Source organism: Eucyclogobius newberryi, unplaced genomic scaffold (genome assembly GCF_026437365.1).
Source record: "Eucyclogobius newberryi isolate DKJ021-1_F unplaced genomic scaffold, fEucNew1.0.hap1 SCAF_9, whole genome shotgun sequence".
Classification (NCBI taxonomy): Eukaryota; Metazoa; Chordata; class Actinopteri; order Gobiiformes; family Gobiidae; genus Eucyclogobius; species Eucyclogobius newberryi.
This window is the reverse complement of record NW_027316532.1, coordinates 15,500,975-15,520,264: the sequence shown is the minus strand read 5'-3', so window position 1 is coordinate 15,520,264 and position 19,290 is coordinate 15,500,975. Positions and strand designations below refer to the sequence as shown.

General features: G+C 48.5%; 1 protein-coding gene across 1 annotated transcript in view; it reads right to left on the bottom strand.

Moving 5' to 3' along the window:
- The window catches only part of frem1b (Fras1 related extracellular matrix 1b), a 122,702-nt gene extending 116,167 nt beyond the window's left edge, over positions 1 to 6,535 (bottom strand). The window contains exons 1-4 of the mRNA XM_072437955.1: positions 6,303 to 6,535; positions 5,746 to 5,840; positions 4,819 to 5,132; positions 3,652 to 3,836 (exon numbers count right to left, since the gene is read on the bottom strand). Of these exons, the coding sequence (XP_072294056.1) occupies positions 3,652 to 3,836; positions 4,819 to 5,132; positions 5,746 to 5,840; positions 6,303 to 6,518 (810 nt within the window). The 5' untranslated portion in view covers positions 6,519 to 6,535. The remainder of the gene's footprint in view (positions 1 to 3,651; positions 3,837 to 4,818; positions 5,133 to 5,745; positions 5,841 to 6,302) is intronic.
- Positions 6,536 to 19,290: the final 12,755 nt, after the last annotated feature.

Below are 19,290 nucleotides of genomic sequence, written 5' to 3'. Positions count from 1 at the left end.
CAGTCCTGGTTCAGACCTGGTTTAGTCCTGGTTTGGACCTGGTTTAGTCCTGGTTTAGACCAGGTTTAGTCCTGGTTTAGGCCTGGTTTAGTCCTGGTTTGGATCTGGTTTAGTCCTGGTTTGGACCTGGTTTAGCCCTGGTTTAGTCCTGGTTTAGTCATGGTTTAGACCTGATTTAGTCCTGGTTTTGACCTGGTTTAGTCCTGGTTTAGTCCTGGTTTAGTCCTGGTTTGGACCTGGTTTTAGTCCTGGTTTAGACCTTGTTTAGTCCTCGTTTGGACCTAGTATAGTCCTGGTTTAGACCTGGTTTTGTCCTGGTTTGGAACTGGTTTAGTCATGGTTTGGACCTAGTTTAGTCCTGGTTTATTCCTGGTTTAGTCCTGGTCTTTTACCTCAGGTTATCTTTTTACAGTTTTGGCAGGGACTGTTCAAACTTCCTCGTTTCTAAAGTTACGCCGGCGGCTGATTGTTACATGTTAGCTCGTTAGCTCGTTAGTATGTTAGCTCATTAGCTCGTGTGTTAACGCGATGAAAACGCGGTGTGGTTGGCTGAAGTTCAGGTCTGAGGAAGAGAATGAGCCGAGGAAAATGATAACTAGGAGCGCGAACGACGTGTGAACGACAAGAAGGAAGAGGAAAGTTTAATGTGGCGGAACTTCTGAAGCAGAGTCAGACCTGAAGCAGACTCAGACCTGAAGCAGACTCAGACCTTAAGCAGACTCAGACCTGAAGCAGACTCAGACCTGAAGCAGAGTCAGACCTGAAGCAGACTCAGACCTGAAGCAGACTCAGACCTGAAGCAGAGTCAGACCTGAAGCAGACTCAGACCTGAAGCAGAGTCAGACCTGAAGCAGAGTCAGACCTGAAGCAGACTCAGACCTGAAGCAGACTCAGACCTGAAGCAGAGTCAGACCTGAAGCAGACTCAGACCTGAAGCAGACTCAGACCTGAAACAGAGTCAGACCTGAAGCAGACTCAGACCTGAAACAGAGTCAGACCTGAAGCAGACTCAGACCTGAAACAGAGTCAGACCTGAAGCAGACTCAGACCTGAAGCAGACTCAGACCTGAAGCAGACTCAGACCTGAAGCAGAGTCAGACCTGAAGCAGACTCAGACCTGAAGCAGAGTCAGACCTGAAGCAGACTCAGACCTGAAGCAGACTCAGACCTGAAGCAGAGTCAGACCTGAAGCAGAGTCAGACCTGAAGCAGACTCAGACCTGAAGCAGACTCAGACCTGAAGCAGAGTCAGACCTGGTTTAGTCCTGATTTGGACCTGGTTTAGGCCTGGTTTGGACCTGGTTTTAGTCCTTGTTTAGTCCTGGTTAAGACATGGTTTAGTCCTGGTTTAGGCCTGGTTTAGTCCTGGTTTAGACCTGGTTTAGTCCTGGTTTAGTCCTGGTTTGGACCTGGTTTAGGCCTGGTTTAGTCCTGGTTTGGACCTGGTTTAGTCCTGGTTTAGTCCTGGTTTAGTCCTGGTTTGGACCTGGTTTTAGTCCTGGTTTAGACCTGGTTTAGTCCTGGTTTGGACCTAGTTTAGTCCTGGTTTAGACCTGGTTTAGTCCTGGTTTGGAACTGGTTTAGTCATGGTTTGGACCTAGTTTAGTCCTGGTTTGGACCTAGTTTAGTCCTGTTTTAGTCCTGTTTTAGTCCTGGTTTAGTCCTGTTTTACTCCTGGTTTAGACCTGATTTGGACCTGGTTTAGTCCTGGTTTGGACCTAGTTTAGTCCTGGTTTAGTCCTGGTTTAGACCTGGTTTAGTCCTGGTTTAGTACTGGTTTAGACCTGGTTTAGTCCTGGTTTGGACCTGGTTTAGTCCAGGTTTACTCCTGGTTTGGACCTGGTTTTAGTCCTGTTTTTTCCCTGGTTTGGACCTGGTTTAGTCCTGGTTTGGACCTGGTTTTAGTCCTTGTTTAGTCCTGGTTAAGACACGGTTTAGTCCTGGATTAGTCCTGGTTTAGTCCTGGTTTAGACCTGGTTTAGTCCTGGATTAGACCTGGTTTAGTCCTGGTTTAGTCCTGGTTTGGAACTGGTTTAGGCCTGGTTTAGTCCTGGTTTGGACCTGGTTTAGTCCTGGTTTAGTCCTGGTTTAGACCTGGTTTGGACCTGGTTTAGTCCTGGTTTAGACCTGGTTTAGACCTGGTTTAGACCTGGTTTAGTCCTGGTTTAGTCCTGGTTTAGTCCTAGTTTAGACCTGGTTTGGACCTGGTTTAGTCCTGGTTTAGTCCTGGTTTAGACCTGGTTTAGTCCTGGTTTAGACCTGGTTTAGTCCTGATTTGGACCTGGTTTAGGCCTGGTTTACTCCTGGTTTAGACCTGGTTTAGTCCTGGTTTAGTACTGGTTTAGACCTGGTTTAGTCCTGGTTTGGACCTGGTTTAGTCCAGGTTTACTCCTGGTTTGGACCTGGTTTTAGTCCTGTTTTTTTCCTGGTTTGGACCTGGTTTAGTCCTGGTTTAGTCCTAGTTTAGACCTGGTTTGGACCTGGTTTAGTCCTGGTTTAGACCTTGTTTAGTCCTGGTTTGGACCTGGTTTAGTCCTGGATTAGTCCTGGTTTAGTCCTGGTTTAGACCTGGTTTAGTCCTGGTTTAGTCCTGGTTTAGTCCTGGTTTAGACCTGGTCTAGTCCTGGTTTGGACCTGGTTTAGTCCTGGTTTAGACCTGGTTTAGTCCTGGTTTGGACCTGGTTTAGGCTTGGTTTAGTCCTCGTTTGGACCTGGTTTAGTCCTGGTTTAGTCCTGGTTTGGACCTGGTTTAGTCCTGGTTTAGACCTGGTTTAGTCCTGGTTTGGACCTGGTTTAGGCCTGGTTTAGTCCTGATTTTGACCTGGTTTAGTCCTGGTTTAGTCCTGGTTTAGACCTGGTTAGGACCTGGTTTAGTCCTGGTTCAGTCCTGGTTCAGACCTGGTTTAGTCCTGGTTTAGACCAGGTTTAGTCCTGGTTTAGGCCTGGTTTAGTCCTGGTTTGGACCTGGTTTAGTCCTGGTTTGGACCTGGTTTAGCCCTGGTTTATTCCTGGTTTAGTCATGGTTTAGACCTGATTTAGTCCTGGTTTTGACCTGGTTTAGGCCTGGTTTAGTCCTGGTTTAGTCCTGGTCTTTTACCTCAGGTTATCTTTTTACAGTTTTGGCAGGGACTGTTCAAACTTCCTCGTTTCTAAAGTTACGCCGGCGGCTGATTGTTACATGTTAGCTCGTTAGCTCGTTAGTATGTTAGCTCATTAGCTTGTGTGTTAACGCGATGAAAACGCGGTGTGGTTGGCTGAAGTTCAGGTCTGAGGAAGAGAATGAGCCGAGGAAAATGATAACTAGGAGCGCGAACGACGTGTGAACGACTAGAAGGAAGAGGAAAGTTTAATGTGGCGGAACTTCTGAAGCAGAGTCAGACCTGAAGCAGAGTCAGACCTGAAGCAGACTCAGACCTGAAGCAGAGTCAGACCTGAAGCAGACTCAGACCTGAAGCAGACTCAGACCTGAAGCAGAGTCAGACCTGAAGCAGACACAGACCTGAAGCAGAGTCAGACCTGAAGCAGAGTCAGACCTGAAGCAGAGTCAGACCTGAAGCAAACTCAGACCTGAAGCAGACTCAGACCTGAAGCAGACTCAGACCTGAAGCAGACTCAGACCTGAAGCAGAGTCAGACCTGAAGCAAACTCAGACCTGAAGCAGAGTCCTGGTGCTCCGCCCTCGCAGCTCGACTCTCACAGGGATTAGGTCCGTCTGGGGAGAGGGAGGCCTCAGGTGCTGGTACCTGAGGCCTCTCTGTAGGAAGTCTTCACAGCTGGACTTCAGGAGGACCATGGGCTGAGTCTGGTCCAGACATGGACTGTTCCCGGAGCAGTCTGACCCAGAGGGAGAGAGCGTGTTATTCATGTGTTTAAGGGATTTACACTCGTGCTCTTCTGAGTCAGGACCGGGAACTGTTTTAGTCCCTGCTTTACAAACAGTTCCAACTGACCCTGAGGCCCCGTCCCAACACTCCGTTCAGCTCCGCTGCCCGAGGAGCAACTCTGGGGGAAGTATGGCAGCTTGAGCTCTATCCTCTGATAAACACTTATTCTATCAAACTATATTTCATATTTAATTTTACTTGTGTCTGTTCATTGTCTTCTTCTTCTTCTTCTTCTTCTTCTTCTTCTTCTTCTTCTTCTTCTTCTTCTTCTTCTTCTTCTTCTTCTTCTTCTTCTTCTTCTTCTTCTTCTTCTTCTTCTTCTTCTTCTTCTTCTTCTTCTTCTTCTTCTCACTTCCTGTCGGGAGTGGAACAGACACATCCAGATAATCCTCTCCTGGAGAAACGCTCTCTACTCCATATAAACGGTTCTTCATCTGCCTGAAGAACAGGTTCTCCTCCCGAAGAACTAGTTCGACTCCTGAAGAACCGGTTCTCCTCCTGAAGAACAGGTTCTCCTCCCGAAGAACTGGTTCTCCACCTGAGTGGCTCCAGTTCCACTGTCTCTCTCTCCTTCACTGTGGAAGGTTTAGACTTTTTCCCAAAGAGGTTTGGTAGCTTTTCCTGCAGAAGGAAGAGCTAAGGACAGAAGGAGGGGCTAAGGACAGAAGGAGGGGCTAAGGACAGAGGACTCTGGGACATTTGTCACTTTTTGCCCCTCGAGTCAACGCCTGTTGTGATTTTGGGTGTTACAATAAAGACCAGGCCCACATTTCATAAATTGAATTGAATTTCGATGCAAATTTGAAATAAAAGCCCCTTACTGGTCTCATTACTCTGGTTGTTCCTCTGGTTGTTCCTCTGGTTGTCCCTCTGGTTGTCCATCTGGTCGTCCCTCTGGTTGTCCCTCTGGTTGTCCCTATGGTTGTCCCTCTGGTTGGCGCTCTGGTCGTCCCTCTGGTTGTCCCTCTGGTTGTCCCTCTGGTTGCTATGGATACTACGGTTGTTGCGGTTGCTCTTGGCGTCCACCAGCTGACCTGCGGCCGGGACCAGGGAGCTGTAGAACCTGATGGAGCAGATCTGGTCTGGTCTGGTCTGGATCTGCAGGACTGAGGCGTCTATGGGGTTTGACAGACCCAGGAAGACCGGGACTATCAGAGGACTTGGACCCAATGAGACGATAGGTGAGAACGGGTCCAGGATCAGGACCGGCAGAACCACAGTCTGGACCTGGGTCTGTGAGGAGCTGAACCTGAGGAGACATGTTTAGACCTGGTTTAGTCCTGGTTTAGACCTGGTTTAGACCTGATTTAGTCCTGGTTTAGTCCTGGTTTAGTCCTGGTTCAGTCCTAGTTTAGTCCTGGTTTAGTCCTGGTTCAGTCCTGGTTTAGTCCTGGTTCAGTCCTAGTTTAGTCCTGGTTTAGTCATGGTTTAGTCCTAGTTAAGTTCTGGTTTAGGTCATGGTTAAGTCCTAGTTCAGTCCTGGTTTAGTCTTGGTTTGGTCCTGGTTCAGTCCTAGGTTAGTCCTGGTTTAGTCTTGGTTTGGTCCTGGTTCAGTCCTAGTTTAGTCCTGGTTTAGTCCTGGTTTAGTCCTGGTTCAGTCCTCGTTTAGTCCTGGTTTAGTCCTGGTTCAGTCCTAGTTTAGTCCTGGTTTAGTCCTAGTTCAGTCCTAGTTTAGTCCTGGTTTAGTCCTGGTTTAGTCCTGGTTAAGTCCGAGTTTAGTCCTGGTTTAGTCCTGGTTTAGTCCTGGTTAAGTCCGAGTTTAGTCCTGGTTTAGTCCTGGTTTGGTCCTGGTTTAGTCCTGGTTTAATCCTGGTTTAGAGCTGGTTTAGTCCTGGTTTAGTCCTGGTTTAGTCCTGGTTTACCTGTAGACTCGGATCATGACAGAATCCTCCTGGAGCAGAGGATTCCCGCTGTGGTCGTACTTCACCTCGTCCTCCATGAAACCACAGTCAAAAACCTGGAACAAGACACAGAGACAGAGAGACAGAGAGACAGAGAGACAGAGAGACACAGAGACACAGAGACACAGAGACACAGAGACAAAGAGACGCAGAAGACAGAGAGACGCAGAAGACACAGAAAACAGAGATGCAAAAGACACAGAGACACAGAGACAGAGAGACACAGAGTCACAGAGACACAGAGACACAGAGAGAGAGAGACAGAGAGCCACAGAGTCACAGAGACACAGAGACACAGAGACACAGAAGACACAGAGACACATAGATGTAAAAGACACAGAGACACAGAAGACAGAGAGACACAGAGTCACAGAGACACAGAAGACAGAGAGACACAGAAGACACAGAGACACAGAGACACAGAGACACAGAGACACAGACACAGATTTGAAAAACATGAGAGCACTTTAAGGGTTTATTACAATGAATCATCCACTTCTTTCAGAATAGTCACTGACCTGAGGCGTGACTCCGCCCACCCTCATGCTGATTGGCTCATTCAGGACCACCTCCACCTTACAGTCAGAGCCCGGGGCCACGTGGATGTTCAGGTGCGACGAGGTGACGAAGGTGGAGTGGCCCCTGAACACCTCCAGGGGCCTCACCTGCACGAATGCATCACAGCAGCTCAGGAGCCCACACAGCAGCAGGAAACTGGGGCCCAGGGCAGACATGTTGGGACTGAGCTTCAGGAGCTACAGACACAGAGTGGTGAAGATCTGAGGAGTTAGAAAAACAGGACTTAAACCAGGACTGGACCAGGACGGCAGGGAGAGAAAGGCACAAGCTGCTGACCACTGCGCCATTGTGCCGCCCAGATCTGGGTCTGGTCTTGGTTAGAAGGATTTGACCAATGCAAAAAGTCACTCAGACACAGAGAGAAACATGTTTGTCTGGCCCAAAGCAGGTTGTGCTTCTTGTTGTGGGTGAAGAGGGTCGACCGCTGTGGCATCAGGACTGACCGAGGACTGAATCTGGCCAGGACCTAAGACTGGACCAAGAACCAAGGACTGGATCTGCCCAAGCCACTCCTCCAGTTTGGGGGTCACTGCCCGAAGTGCTCCGGTCACTACGGGCACCACCGATACCTTCACGCTCCAGGCCTTCTCCAGCTCCTCTCTGAGGCCTTGGGATTTCTTTAGTTTCTCATGTTCCTTTTTCCGGATATTTCCATCCCATGTACTGCAATGTCCACCACCACGGCTTTCCTCTGACCCTTGAGACCACCACTATGTCCGGTTGGTTCCATTACTATTCGGTCTGTCTGTATCTGGAAGTCCCATAGGACCTTGGCTCAGTCGTTCTCCACCACCTTTGGAGGTTTTTCCCACTTTGTCCTTGAGGTCTCCAGCCCAGAAACATCTGTGTAGAGTACACAGATGTTTCTGTACACTATGCCAGCACCTGGTGATGGAGCTCCATGTATGCTGTCCCTGCAGCATCTGCACCCTGCAGTGCATGTGTGGGTCTCAGGGCCCCCTTTGCACAGCCTACACCTTGGGTTTTGTCTGCTGTGGTAGATCTGGGCCTCTATTGATCTGGTGTTCAGGTCCTGCTCCTGTGCTGCCATGATCAGGGCCTTCAGACCAGCTCTTTCAAACTATTGGTAGGATTTCGTGATATCAGCCACATCAGTTATGTTCCGATGGTACATCCTATGTAGGGGCGTGTCCTCCCATGTAGGGGCGTGTCCTCCCATGATGGTCCCTCCAGCACCTCATCATCCTCTGTTTCCCAGTGTCTGAGACATTCACTGAGCACGTCATCTGAAGGAGCCTTGTCCTTGATGTACTTATGGATCTTTGACATCCTGAATAGTGGCTCTCACACTCACTAGTCCCCGCCTCCTTCCTTACGGCTAGTGTCCAGTCTCAGGGTGCTAGTGTCCAGTCTCAGGGTGCTGGATTTGGGATGGAACCCTCCATGGTCAGGAGCTTTTGTGTCTTAACATCTGTGGTCTGTCTCTCCTCCATTGGCCAACTGATTATTCCTGCAGGGTCTGATCACTGGCAGGGCCTGGCAGGGTCTGATCACTGGCAGGGCTTAGCTGTTTATTGCCCGGAACTTGTTCTTGCCATTGAGCTGCTTCTGAGGACTTGCCTCACTCGTTGTAAGTATTTGGCCGTAGCCTCTTTCCTTGTTTCCTCTTCGTTGCCATTTGCCTGTGGGATTCCCAGGTCCTTGTAACTGTCCTCAATGTCTGCTATTGTTCCTTCTGGGAGTGAGACCCCCTCTGTGTGGACCACCTTCCCTCTGTGTGGACCACCTTCCCTCCGTGTGGACCACCTTCCCTCCGTGTGGACCACCTTCTCTCTGTGTGGACCACCTTCCTTCCGTGTGGAGCACTTTCCCTCCGTGTGGACCACCTTCCCTCCGTGTGGACCACCTTCCCTCCGTGTGGACCACCTTCCCTCCGTGTGGACCACCTTCCCTCTGTGTGGACCACCTTCCCTCCGTGTGGACCACCTTCCCTCTGTGTGAACCACCTTCCCTCTCTTAGTCACCATCAACACACTTCTCTAGTCCCAAAGACATTCTGATGTCTGAGCTGTAGATCCTGGTGGTGTGAATGTCCCACTCGCTCTTAGCATCCAGCGTGATGTCATCCATGTAGAGGAGGGGACTGATGGTGGCCCCATTCCTGAGGAGGTTCAGACCTCTGCAGAACACCAGTGGGGACAGCGCATCACCTTATTGGGCATAATATATATATACACACACATATAGGCGGTGAGGCGGCTTCAGTGTCTTGCCCAAGGACACAGTAGAATTCCCCTGAGGCAGCTGCGATGGCACTGGGTCAGTGGATCTGACCGCTCGACCAGGATGTTAATGTCACTGAGCTGCTGCCGCTCTGTCACACATTTGGCCTTGATGTTTCATCAAGCAGGAACCAGGAACCAGGAACCAGGAACCAGGAACCAGGACTGGACATGGTCTGAACTAAGGACTATTTTACCACATAAAAAGCCCTTTTAAACTTTGAAATGTTCCCAAAAAGATAAAGTGTGGCGCATCTGGAGCCACAGGGAATCAGAGGAATGTGTAAGTGACCAGCCATCTGCTGCAGGAAAGACCAAACAAGGTCTCAAACTGGGTCCAAACCAGGACTAAAACCAGACTAAACCAGGTCAAATGCGAGGATAAAACGATGAAGAGTAAACCTGGACTAAACCTGGACCAAACCTAAACCATGACCGACCCCCTTTTTATCATCTTGGTGGAGCTCGAACAACAGTGGAGCTCGAACTTTTCACACCTAGTATCATCTAAGAACAAATGTGGACTTGTGAGTAGTACCAGGTCTAAACCAGGTCTAAACCAGGTCTAAACCAGGACTAAACCAGGTCTAAACCAGGACTAAACCAGGACTAAACCAGGTCTAAACCAGGACTAAACCAGGTCCAAACCAGGTCCAAACCAGGACTAAACCTGGTCTAAAACAGAACTAAACCAGGTATAAACCAGGACTAAACCAGGTCTAAACCAGGACTAAACCAGGACTAAACCAGGTCTAAACCAGGACTAAACCAGGTCCAAACCAGGTCCAAACCAGGACTAAACCTGGTCTAAAACAGAACTAAACCAGGTATAAACCAGGACTAAACCAGGTCTAAACCAGGACTAAACAATGTCTAAAACAGAACTAAACCAGGTATAAACCAGGTCTAAAACAGGTCTAAAACAGGACTAACCCAAACTGACTCTAAATGGGGAAATACTTGAACTGCAGATGAGTTTGACACAGATCTACAGGAGTTTGATCAGTTCAAAGACGTGGAGCAGGACAAAAGTGTAAGTAACCATGGTGATTCGGTGCTTACCTCCTGAACGTTGGTAAATGTTGCCAGAAGCTTCTTACCTCTGTCTTCTTCTGTCTCTGAAGTTTTCCTTGTTCTGTTCTGCACGCGCTCAGTGGAGGAGGAATGCTCTGACACACTTCACACACACGCCACAAGACCACCCCCGACAGGGAGAGGATTTAGGGGGGAAGAAAAGAGGGTTAGGAAGGAAGGGAAGAGGGTTAGGAAGCGAGAAGAGGAGGTAGGGCGGAAGGAAATAGCGTTAGGAAGTGAGAAAAGGAGGTAGGAAGGAAGGGAAGAGGGTCGGGAAGTGAGAAGAGGAGGTAGGAAGGAAGGAGAAGGGAGGTAGGAAGGAAGGGGGGTAGGAAGGAAAGGAAGAGGGTCAGGAAGTGAGAAGAGGAGGTAGGAAAGAAGGAGAAGGGAGGTAGGAAGGAAGGAAAGAGGGTTAGGAAGTGAGAAGAGGAGGTAGGAAGGAAGGGAAGAGGGTTGGGAAGTCACGGTAGGAAGGAAGGAGAAGGGGAGGTAGGAAGGAAGGAAAGAGGCTTAGGAAGCGAGAAGAGGAGGTAGGAAGAAAAGAAAGAGGGTTAGGAAGGGAGAAGAGGAGGTAGGAAGGAAGGAAAGAGGGTTAGGAAGTGAGAAAAGGAGGTAGGAAGGAAGGAAAGAGGGTTAGGAAGTGAGAAGAGTAGATAGGAAGGAAGGAAACAGGGTTAGGAAGTGAGAAGAGGTAGGAAGGAAATGTATGGTTTATGATATTTGAAAAATGGGAAACATTGTTTTCACATCGGAATATTATTTTTTCTTCTTCTCGGGACAAACCCCCCTATGTTTCACTCAGTGAACATTGATGAAAAGTCCCAAAAATTTGCACACCTCTAAAAAACGTGCCTCTCTACATTCTGACTATCTCCTTTTTCTAAAATAAAAACAATTGGCGCATCAGCGCCCCCAAATGTACAAAAAATGCGAGAGATATGAAATGGCCCAAAAAAAATCTGATCATAGAATCATGAAATTTGGCGCAGAGGTAGATGGTGACAAGAGAAGTATTTATGACGGTAACGCTGTCCGCCCAACAAAATATCGGCCATATTGGATCAAAATTTGCTAAGCACGACTCAGGAGTTTTTCCTAACGTCGTACTTTCACCATCTCCTCCCAGGGCTTTGGCCAGAAAAAAATGAAATTTGGTGAAAATGGTGTTGAGGAGTGGGACATCAAAATTTATCCAAATTACTTTAATATCTGTCACGGTCTCTGTGCGACGAAAAACTGGCTGAAATTTCAGAAATTTCCCAAAGTTTAAATTTGCTGCCGTTTGCGCAGATAAAGTCAGACTTGCATCAAATTTAAATCAGTTGTCAAACCCTTTGCCCAAAACCTACTTGAAGTGAAGCAAATTTTTTTGGCGCGATGGCGCCCCCTATAGAGTGAAATTAAATTTTACATGGAGGGTAAAATATTTACTTTTTGAAATTTTACGAAATTTCACTCAAAATCAAAAAAGTCAATGAGACCCATGACATATTTGTTACGGCGTAGCCGTAGCGATGACAGGAACCTCCCATGTTATTCCAGTGGGGAAATCGCCAGATCTATGAAATGTGAACATGTTTACACTTTATACTTTTACGAATTCCTCCTAGTGCGTTAGCCCGATTAACCTGAAATTTGGTGAGACTCATCTTCAGGAGTGGCACATAGACACAGAGACACAGAGACACAGAGACACAGAGACACAGAGACACAGAGACACAGACACAGATTTGAAAAACATGAGAGCACTTTAAGGGTTTATTACAATGAATCATCCACTTCTTTCAGAATAGTCATTGACCTGAGGCGTGACTCCGCCCACCCTCATGCTGATTGGCTCATTCGGGACCACCTCCACCTTACAGTCAGAGCCCGGGGTCACGTGGATGTTCAGGTGCGACAAGGTGACGAAGGTGGAGTGGCCCCTGAACACCTCCAGGGGCCTCACCTGCACGAATGCGTCACAGCAGCTCAGGAGCCCACACAGCAGCAGGAAACTGGGGCCCGGGGCAGACATGTTGGGTCTGATTCTCAGAAAATTTGGCACAAAATTATTTGTGGGCGTCCCGATCAAAAAAGTCAACGAGACCCATGTCATATTTGTTACGGCGTAGCCGCAGCGATGACAGAAACCTCCCATGTTATTCCAGTGGGGAAATCGCCAAATCTATGAAATGTGAACATGTTTACACTTTATACTTTTACGAATTCCTCCAAGGGCGTTGGCTCAATTTACCTGAAATTGGGTGAGACTCATCTTCAGGAGTGGGCCATCAAAAGTTATCAAAATTGTTGTTCCAAGAGCCACGGACGTAGCCGCAAACTTTTCCCTTTATATGTAAAGCAAAGGGAAGAAGACGCGACAGCGTCACGGATTCAGCAGTAGGTGTAATAAAAGGTAAATTGGGGCGCGTTACCGCCTCCTCCTCTTACGGCGTGGTGGGGGCCGATCATCGCCGCTTGCGGCTATGTTTATTATTATTATTATTATTATTATTATTATTATTATTATCATTGGTGTAATCCCTCATTCGTCCAGGCGTGTTCCATAGTAGAAAAAGCTTCAGTTGTAGTCATCTGGACTATCAGTTAGAAAAAAAAGACGTTTCGACTCTCATCCAAGAGTCATTGTCAATAAAAGAATTTAGATCGAGAACTCCGATATTAATACTGTTCTGTGGTAAGACCCGCCCATTGGGCGGAGCCTTCCTGAAGTAGAAAGAGTTGTTAGTTTCAACAGAAACTCCCCCCTTGTATCTACCGAGCTAGCCAATTCAGAATTTTTAATGGGCTATTAGAATCCTCTTTGTCTTTGTGAGACCCTGGCTCAACCACCCTGAGTACCTGATTAGCATGTAAATGGCCTGGTCCTGGTCCTCTACCTTTCCAGGGGTTCAGTATACCATTATAGATACCAGGATAATTGGATCTTAGCCCTCCATTTCTGTTTTTAACAAAAATAGCTTCCTTGACTCCTCTTTCAAACCATCTTTTCTCCCTGCTTAAAACCTTCACCTCACCGTCTTCAAACGAGTGATTAGAGGCTTCAAGATGGAGATGCACGGCACTCTGAGGTCCTGAACTTGTATTTCTTCTGTGCTGATAGAGCCTCTTGTGTAGAGGCTGTTTCGTCTCACCTATGTAACATTCTTTACAGCTTTCTTCACTGCATTGGATCGAATAAACTACATTGCTCTGTTTTTGAGTCGGCAACTTGTCCTTAGGATGAACCAGTTTTTGTCTTAAAGTGTTTCCTGGTTTAAAATAAACAGGGACTTCGTGTTGTCTAAAAATTCTCTGCAGTTTTTCCGACAGGCCAGACACATAAGGGATAGAAACACCCTTCCTTCTCTGTTCAGTTTCCCTTTTGTCCTGCTTATTGGTTCTCTTCACTCTGTTGAGAGCCCAAGCGGGGTAACCACAGGCTGAGAGGGCATTTCGGACATGTTTTTCCTCTTTCTTCTTGCCCTCTGAGCTGGTGGGCACACCTTGAGCTCTGTGTTGTAAGGTTCTGATCACTCCCAGCTTGTGCTGTAGTGGGTGGTTGGAACCAAAGAGCAGATACTGGTCCGTGTGTGTACCGTGTCTATCCCTTATGTGTCTGGCCTGTCGGAAAAACTGCAGAGAATTTTTAGACAACACGAAGTCCCTGTTTATTTTAAACCGGGAAACACTTTAAGACAAAAACTGGTTCATCCTAAGGACAAGTTGCCGACTCAAAAACAGAGCAATGTAGTTTATTCGATCCAATGCAGTGAAGAAAGCTGTAAAGAACGTTACATAGGTGAGACGAAACAGCCTCTACACAAGAGGCTCTATCAGCACAGAAGAAATACAAGTTCAGGACCTCAGAGTGCCGTGCATCTCCATCTTGAAGCCTCTAATCACTCGTTTGAAGACGGTGAGGTGAAGGTTTTAAGCAGGGAGAAAAGATGGTTTGAAAGAGGAGTCAAGGAAGCTATTTTTGTTAAAAAATAAATACCTTCTTTAAACAGAAATGGAGGGCTAAGATTCAATCTTCCTGGTATCTATAATGTTATACTGAACCCCTGGAAAGGTAGAGGACCAGGACCAGGACATTTAGATGCTAATCAGGTACTCAGGGTGGTTGAGCCAGGGTCTCACAAAGACAAAGAGGTTTCTAATAGCCCATTAAAAATTCTGAATAGGCTAGCTCGGTAGATACAAGGGGGGGAGTTTCTGTTGAAAATAACAACTCTTTCTACTTTAGGAAGGCTCCGCCCAATGGGCGGGTCTTACCACAGAACAGTATTAATATCGGAGTTCTCGATCTAAATTCTTTTATTGACAATGACTCTTGGATGAGAGTCGAAACGTCTATTTTTTCTAACTAAGTCCAGATGACTACAACTGAAGCTTTTTCTATTATTATTATTATTATTTATTTACACTGCAATGTCCAGACTGTGACACAAAACAGGACCGAGCCTCAGTCCAGCTGGTTCGTGTTGTGATGATGTTGTAGTGATGTTTGATCTCACAGAGGTGTGAAGGATCTGAGCTGGACTTTGGCTCTGGACCGAGGCCTGAGTCCAGACTGTGAAGGGGAGGGGCTGCTCTTTTGCTGCAGTCGCTGATATTTCCGCAGGCTCTGAACTCAAACGTGTCGTCTTCTGTCATCATCAAATTAACAGCCTCATTTACATAATAGCCATGACCCGCCCCCTCATTTACATATTCATCAAACAGAGGCGGCTGCAGGGAACAGCTGTCAATCATTTAAGGTTTAATTAGGATTTGATCTGACGAGTGACCGTCATAAACCAGGACTAATCCAGGACTAAACCAGGACTAAACCAGGAACAGGACTAAACCAGGACTAAACCAGGAACAGGACAAAACCAGGACTAAACCAGGACTAGACCAGGAACAGGTCTAATCCAGGACTAATCCAGGACTAAACCAGGACTATACCAGGACTAAACCAGGACTATACCAGGACTAAACCAGGACTAAACCAGTACTAATCCTGGACTAAAGCAGGACTAATCCAGGACTAAACCAGGACTAAACCAGGACTAATCCAGGACTAATCCATGACTAAACCAGGACTATACCAGGACTAGACCAGGACTAAACCTGGACTAAAGCAGGACTAAACCAGGACTTAACCAGATCTAGGACTAAATCAGGTCCAAACCAGGTCCAAACCAGGACTAAACCAGGACTAAACCAGGACTTAACCAGGACTTAACCATGACTAAACCAGGACCAGGACTAAACCAGGACTAAACCAGGTCTAAACCTAGAGCAGGTCCAGACTTGATGAAACAAAGTGATGACCTTCAAGTTTTTTCTGAATTCTTTTGCGCCTAACATTAAACCTGATTAGCATAATGACCCCAGGCTCCGCCCTAATTTGCATATGCAGCCATCTGATTGGCCTGCAGCAAAGATGAATTCTGTCACTCATGTTTCAGACTGATGCAGCGTGACGAGAGAAACAGCTCATAAAAAACTTTTACCTGTTTAGGAAAGGTCAAAGGAGAGACTCACCGAGCGTATATAAAGTACTGCGTACACACATAATACTTTTAAATACATGTCCATCCAGCAGTGTTTATTTTGCATGGGTGGCATGGGTGGCATGGCTGGCACGGGTGGCATGGGTGTCAAGGGTGGCATGGGTGGCATGGTTCTGTGTTTTGTTACAAAACCAGTTTAAGATTGAAACATCTTTGTTTAGTTTGTATTTTCTGATCAGCTCCTTCCATGTTGTAAGCACAGATTGGACCCAGGGATTCTTAACTTACTCCGTCAGACTCAAGCGTCTGTCATTTGCTAGTAAGACCTGTACAGGAACCCCCGGCACCACATTACTCTCAATATAAGGCCTGTACAGGAACCCTCGGCACCACATTACTCTCAGTATAAGGCCTGTACAGGAACCCCCGCCACCACATTACTCTCAGTATAAGGCCTGTACAAGAACCTCACGCTGGTGGCTCTATCTCTTGTTCTCTTCAGTTCTGAGGAGCACCTCTGCTTCTCCTGGTGTTCTGAGGAGCACCTCTGCTTCTGCTTCTCCTGGTGTTCTGAGGAGCACCTCTGCTTCTCCTGGTGTTCTGACCATGTGTTTTTTACCTTCTAAAGTCACAGAAGAGTCGCTGGTAAAGAGAATCCATGTCTCAGTTTTCTCCTCCTGAGCTCTTCACAGATGTGGTGGAACCTCGTATGAAATATCTGGAGCAAAGAAGATTCGCTTGCCTTTGAACTGGAGGTCTCCTTTAACCCTGGAGGTCTCCTTTAACCCTGGAGGTCTCCTTTAAGCCTGGAGGTCTCCTTTAACCCAGGAGGTCTCCTTTAACCCTTGCAGCCTTCATGTTACTTCATGTTAATAAACCTCATTTTCGGGCCTCGTGGTTTATTAGCTGCTGGTCTTGGTTGCCATGGCGATGTGCTCTTTCTACTATGATGGGAGGGACTTCAACTCCAGGCCCAAAATGCGCTCTGGGATGACCTTCTTCAGAAAACTTTCAGTGTCGTCTCCTCTTCTCTCTCCAGTCTGATATTGTTTGTACGTGCTCACGAGTGAGGGAAGGATGGAGCGTGAGATTGACAGTTGGATCGGTGCAGCAGCTACAGTGATGCAGTCGCTGCATCGACTGTTGTGGTGAAGAAAGAGCTGAGTTCAAAGACAAAGCTCTCGATTTAACGGTCCCTCTACGTTCTGACCTTACCTATGGTCATGAGCTTTGGTTAATGACCAAAAGGACAAGATTGCAGATACAAATGGTTGAAATGAGTTTCTTCCGCCGGGTGGCTGGGCGCTCCCTTAGAGATAGGGGAGGAGCTCAGTCACACGAGAGGAGCTCAGAATAGAGCCGCTGCTCCTCCAGCTGAGGTGGCTCGGGCATCGTTTCCGGAGCCTCCTGGGCGCCTCCCTGGGGAGGTGTTCCGGGCATGTCCCACCGGGAAGAGGCCCCGTTGAAGACCCAGGATACTCTGGAGGGACTATGTCTCTCGGCTGGCCTGGGAACGCCTCAGGAGGAGGAGGAGCTGGAAGAAGTGTCCGAGAAGGAGAAGGACGTCTGGGAGTCCCTGCGTAGACTGCTGCCCCAGCGACCTGGCCCCGGATAAGAGGGAGAAGATGGATGGATGGTGATCTGGAGTCCAAATCCAGGATCTTAACTTTCATGTCTTGACCTCCGTCTGCAGCATCACCACCTCGGTCTTCAGCTCCACCTCGGCCCTCAGCTTCACCTCGGCCCTCAGCTCCACCTCGGCCTTCAGCTCCAGCTCGGTCCCCAGCTCCACCTCGGCCCTCAGCTCCACCTCGGCCCTCAGCTCCTCCACGGCCCTCAGCTCCACCTCTGCCTTCAGCTCCACCTCGGCCTTCAGCTCCACTTCGGCCCTCAGCTCCTCCTCCGCCTTCAGCTCCAGCTCGGCCCTCAGCTTCAGCTCGGCCCTCAGCTCCACCTCGGCTTTCAGCTCCAGCTTGGGCCTCAGCCCCACCTCGGCCTTCAGCTCCACCTCCTCCTCCCACTTTCAGGTTCTTTATGTCGGATTGAACATTGTTGAATCGGGCAGCGCCACGCCCTGCTCTCATTTGGAGAGGGCAAACTGTTGTAAAGTTATGTCCTGTCCTCCTTCAAACAGGGACGAGCCTGGAGACCCCACGCTGAGGACGGTGCTTTGTTTACGGGTGGAGGGAGGGCCTGTTAGCCATGTTATCCTCGTTATCTTGTGAGGCAAAGCCAGGGGCCGTCAGCTTTGTTTGTTTGGCTCCCGTAGCGTTCCCCGTGTTTTTTCCTGTTTACTCTCTCGGGATTATGTGGATGAGCGTTCCAGCAGCAGCGGAGCGAGTGCACCACTGACGCCATCATCTGGAGATGGTCCTGCTCCTGGAAAGAGGCCCCAGTGGCACTGAAGGATGGGTCAAATGCAGAGCGCTCATGTTTCAGTCTCATGTTTCATGTTTCATGTTTCATGTTTTATGTTTCAGTCTCATGTTTCATGTTTCATGTTTCATGTTTCAGTCTCATGTTTCATGTTTCAGTCTCATGTTTCATGTTTCAGTCTCATGTTTCATGTTTCATGTTTCAGTCTCATGTTTCAGTCTCATGTTTCATGTTTCAGTCTCATGTTTCAGTCTCATGTTTCATGTTTTTCTCTGTGTTATTGTGATTCCAGATCCTTGTCCTCCCTGAGGCTCTTCACATCACAGACTCACATCATTACTCCATTTTCTGCTCAAGTGAATGTGTGGAGCCTTCTCTGGGCCCTGAAGCCCGGCCCCTGAGCGCGGCTCCTGAGCCCGGGGTCCTGCAGTCTGCCCTTTCCCCACCGGAGCGGGGCAGTGAATGATGGGAGAAGGTTCCAGCGTTTGGGTCCACGATGTGGTGAGCCTCTTCATTTCAGGGGTTCATTCTCGATGCAACAGGTGAAAACCCTCGATGTTTCTCTGCTCTGGTCACATGTTAGAGGTAGTTGTTATGTGTTGCCATAGTAACCAACAGAGGCTGAAGATGAACACAGGTCTCATCTTTTCCTCCTTTTGTTTCAATAATGAAGCCTGCGTAAATTCAGCCTGGAAGACCTAACTCCATCCATCTACGTCAAGGCCTCCATGGAAGGACCCCTCTCCCCAGCGCCATAATCGCACTCAAGCGGGCGTGGCCTGTCCGTCTGTGAGAGTCAGATCCCTCACTTCACCATGGACTCTTCCAGGTTTCTGCGCTTATCCCAAAGAGGTTATGCAGTTTTTCCTGGCCAAAGAAGTAGGGTGAAAGGTCAGGGGGCGTCCGTACCATGGCCCTCGCACCTGCTCCTCATCCCCAATCAACGCTCTCAAGCGACTCCTCCCCTGCTCCCAATCAGCACCAGGCGGTCACATTTAAGCCCTCAGGCTGATGGCTCGGCCGCTCAAACCGTACTGCGACCCACCACCTCCCCAGCTCCTCCTCTGCATTCCCATCATCCTCTACCTTCTCTCCACATCTACCACCACCAGTCTCCAGGCTCCGGGGGGAGACATCTAATACAAATAGATCATGGAGTGCCCATGATTGCAACGTCTTCCGCCGGGGTCTGAGCGCCAAATAACTCTCGAATAAAGCTTGCTCAACAGTCCATTCTCGTGGTCTCTTTGTCTCTCCAGGGTGAATTATTGTTCTGAGAAATGCAGAAGCCCAAGTCTGGACCAGGACTCGATCGGGACTGGATTGGACCGGGACTGGACCAGGACTGGACCGGGACTGGATTGGACCGGGACTGGACCAGGACTGGACCGAGACTGGACCGGGACTGGACCGGGACCGGACCAGGACTGGACCGGGTCTGGTCTAAGTCTCTGACAGGAGCCTCTCATGATGCGTTCAGGGACGTCAGGGCTGTTTGGACCGGGGGCTACTGAGCGCGCTCAGTGCAGCCGAGCGGACCGCATTAGTCTGAGTGGGACTGGCTCTGGTCCAGGACGCCTCAAAACCAGGACCAGACCAGGACCAGACCAAGACTGACCCCAATGCCACTCTACAAGACGAGAAGAACTTTAGATCAGCTTTAGACCTGGTTTAGTCCTGGTTTAGACCTGGTTTAGACCTGGTTTAGACCTGGTTTAGTCCTGGTTCTGTAGTGATTTATTTAAGTA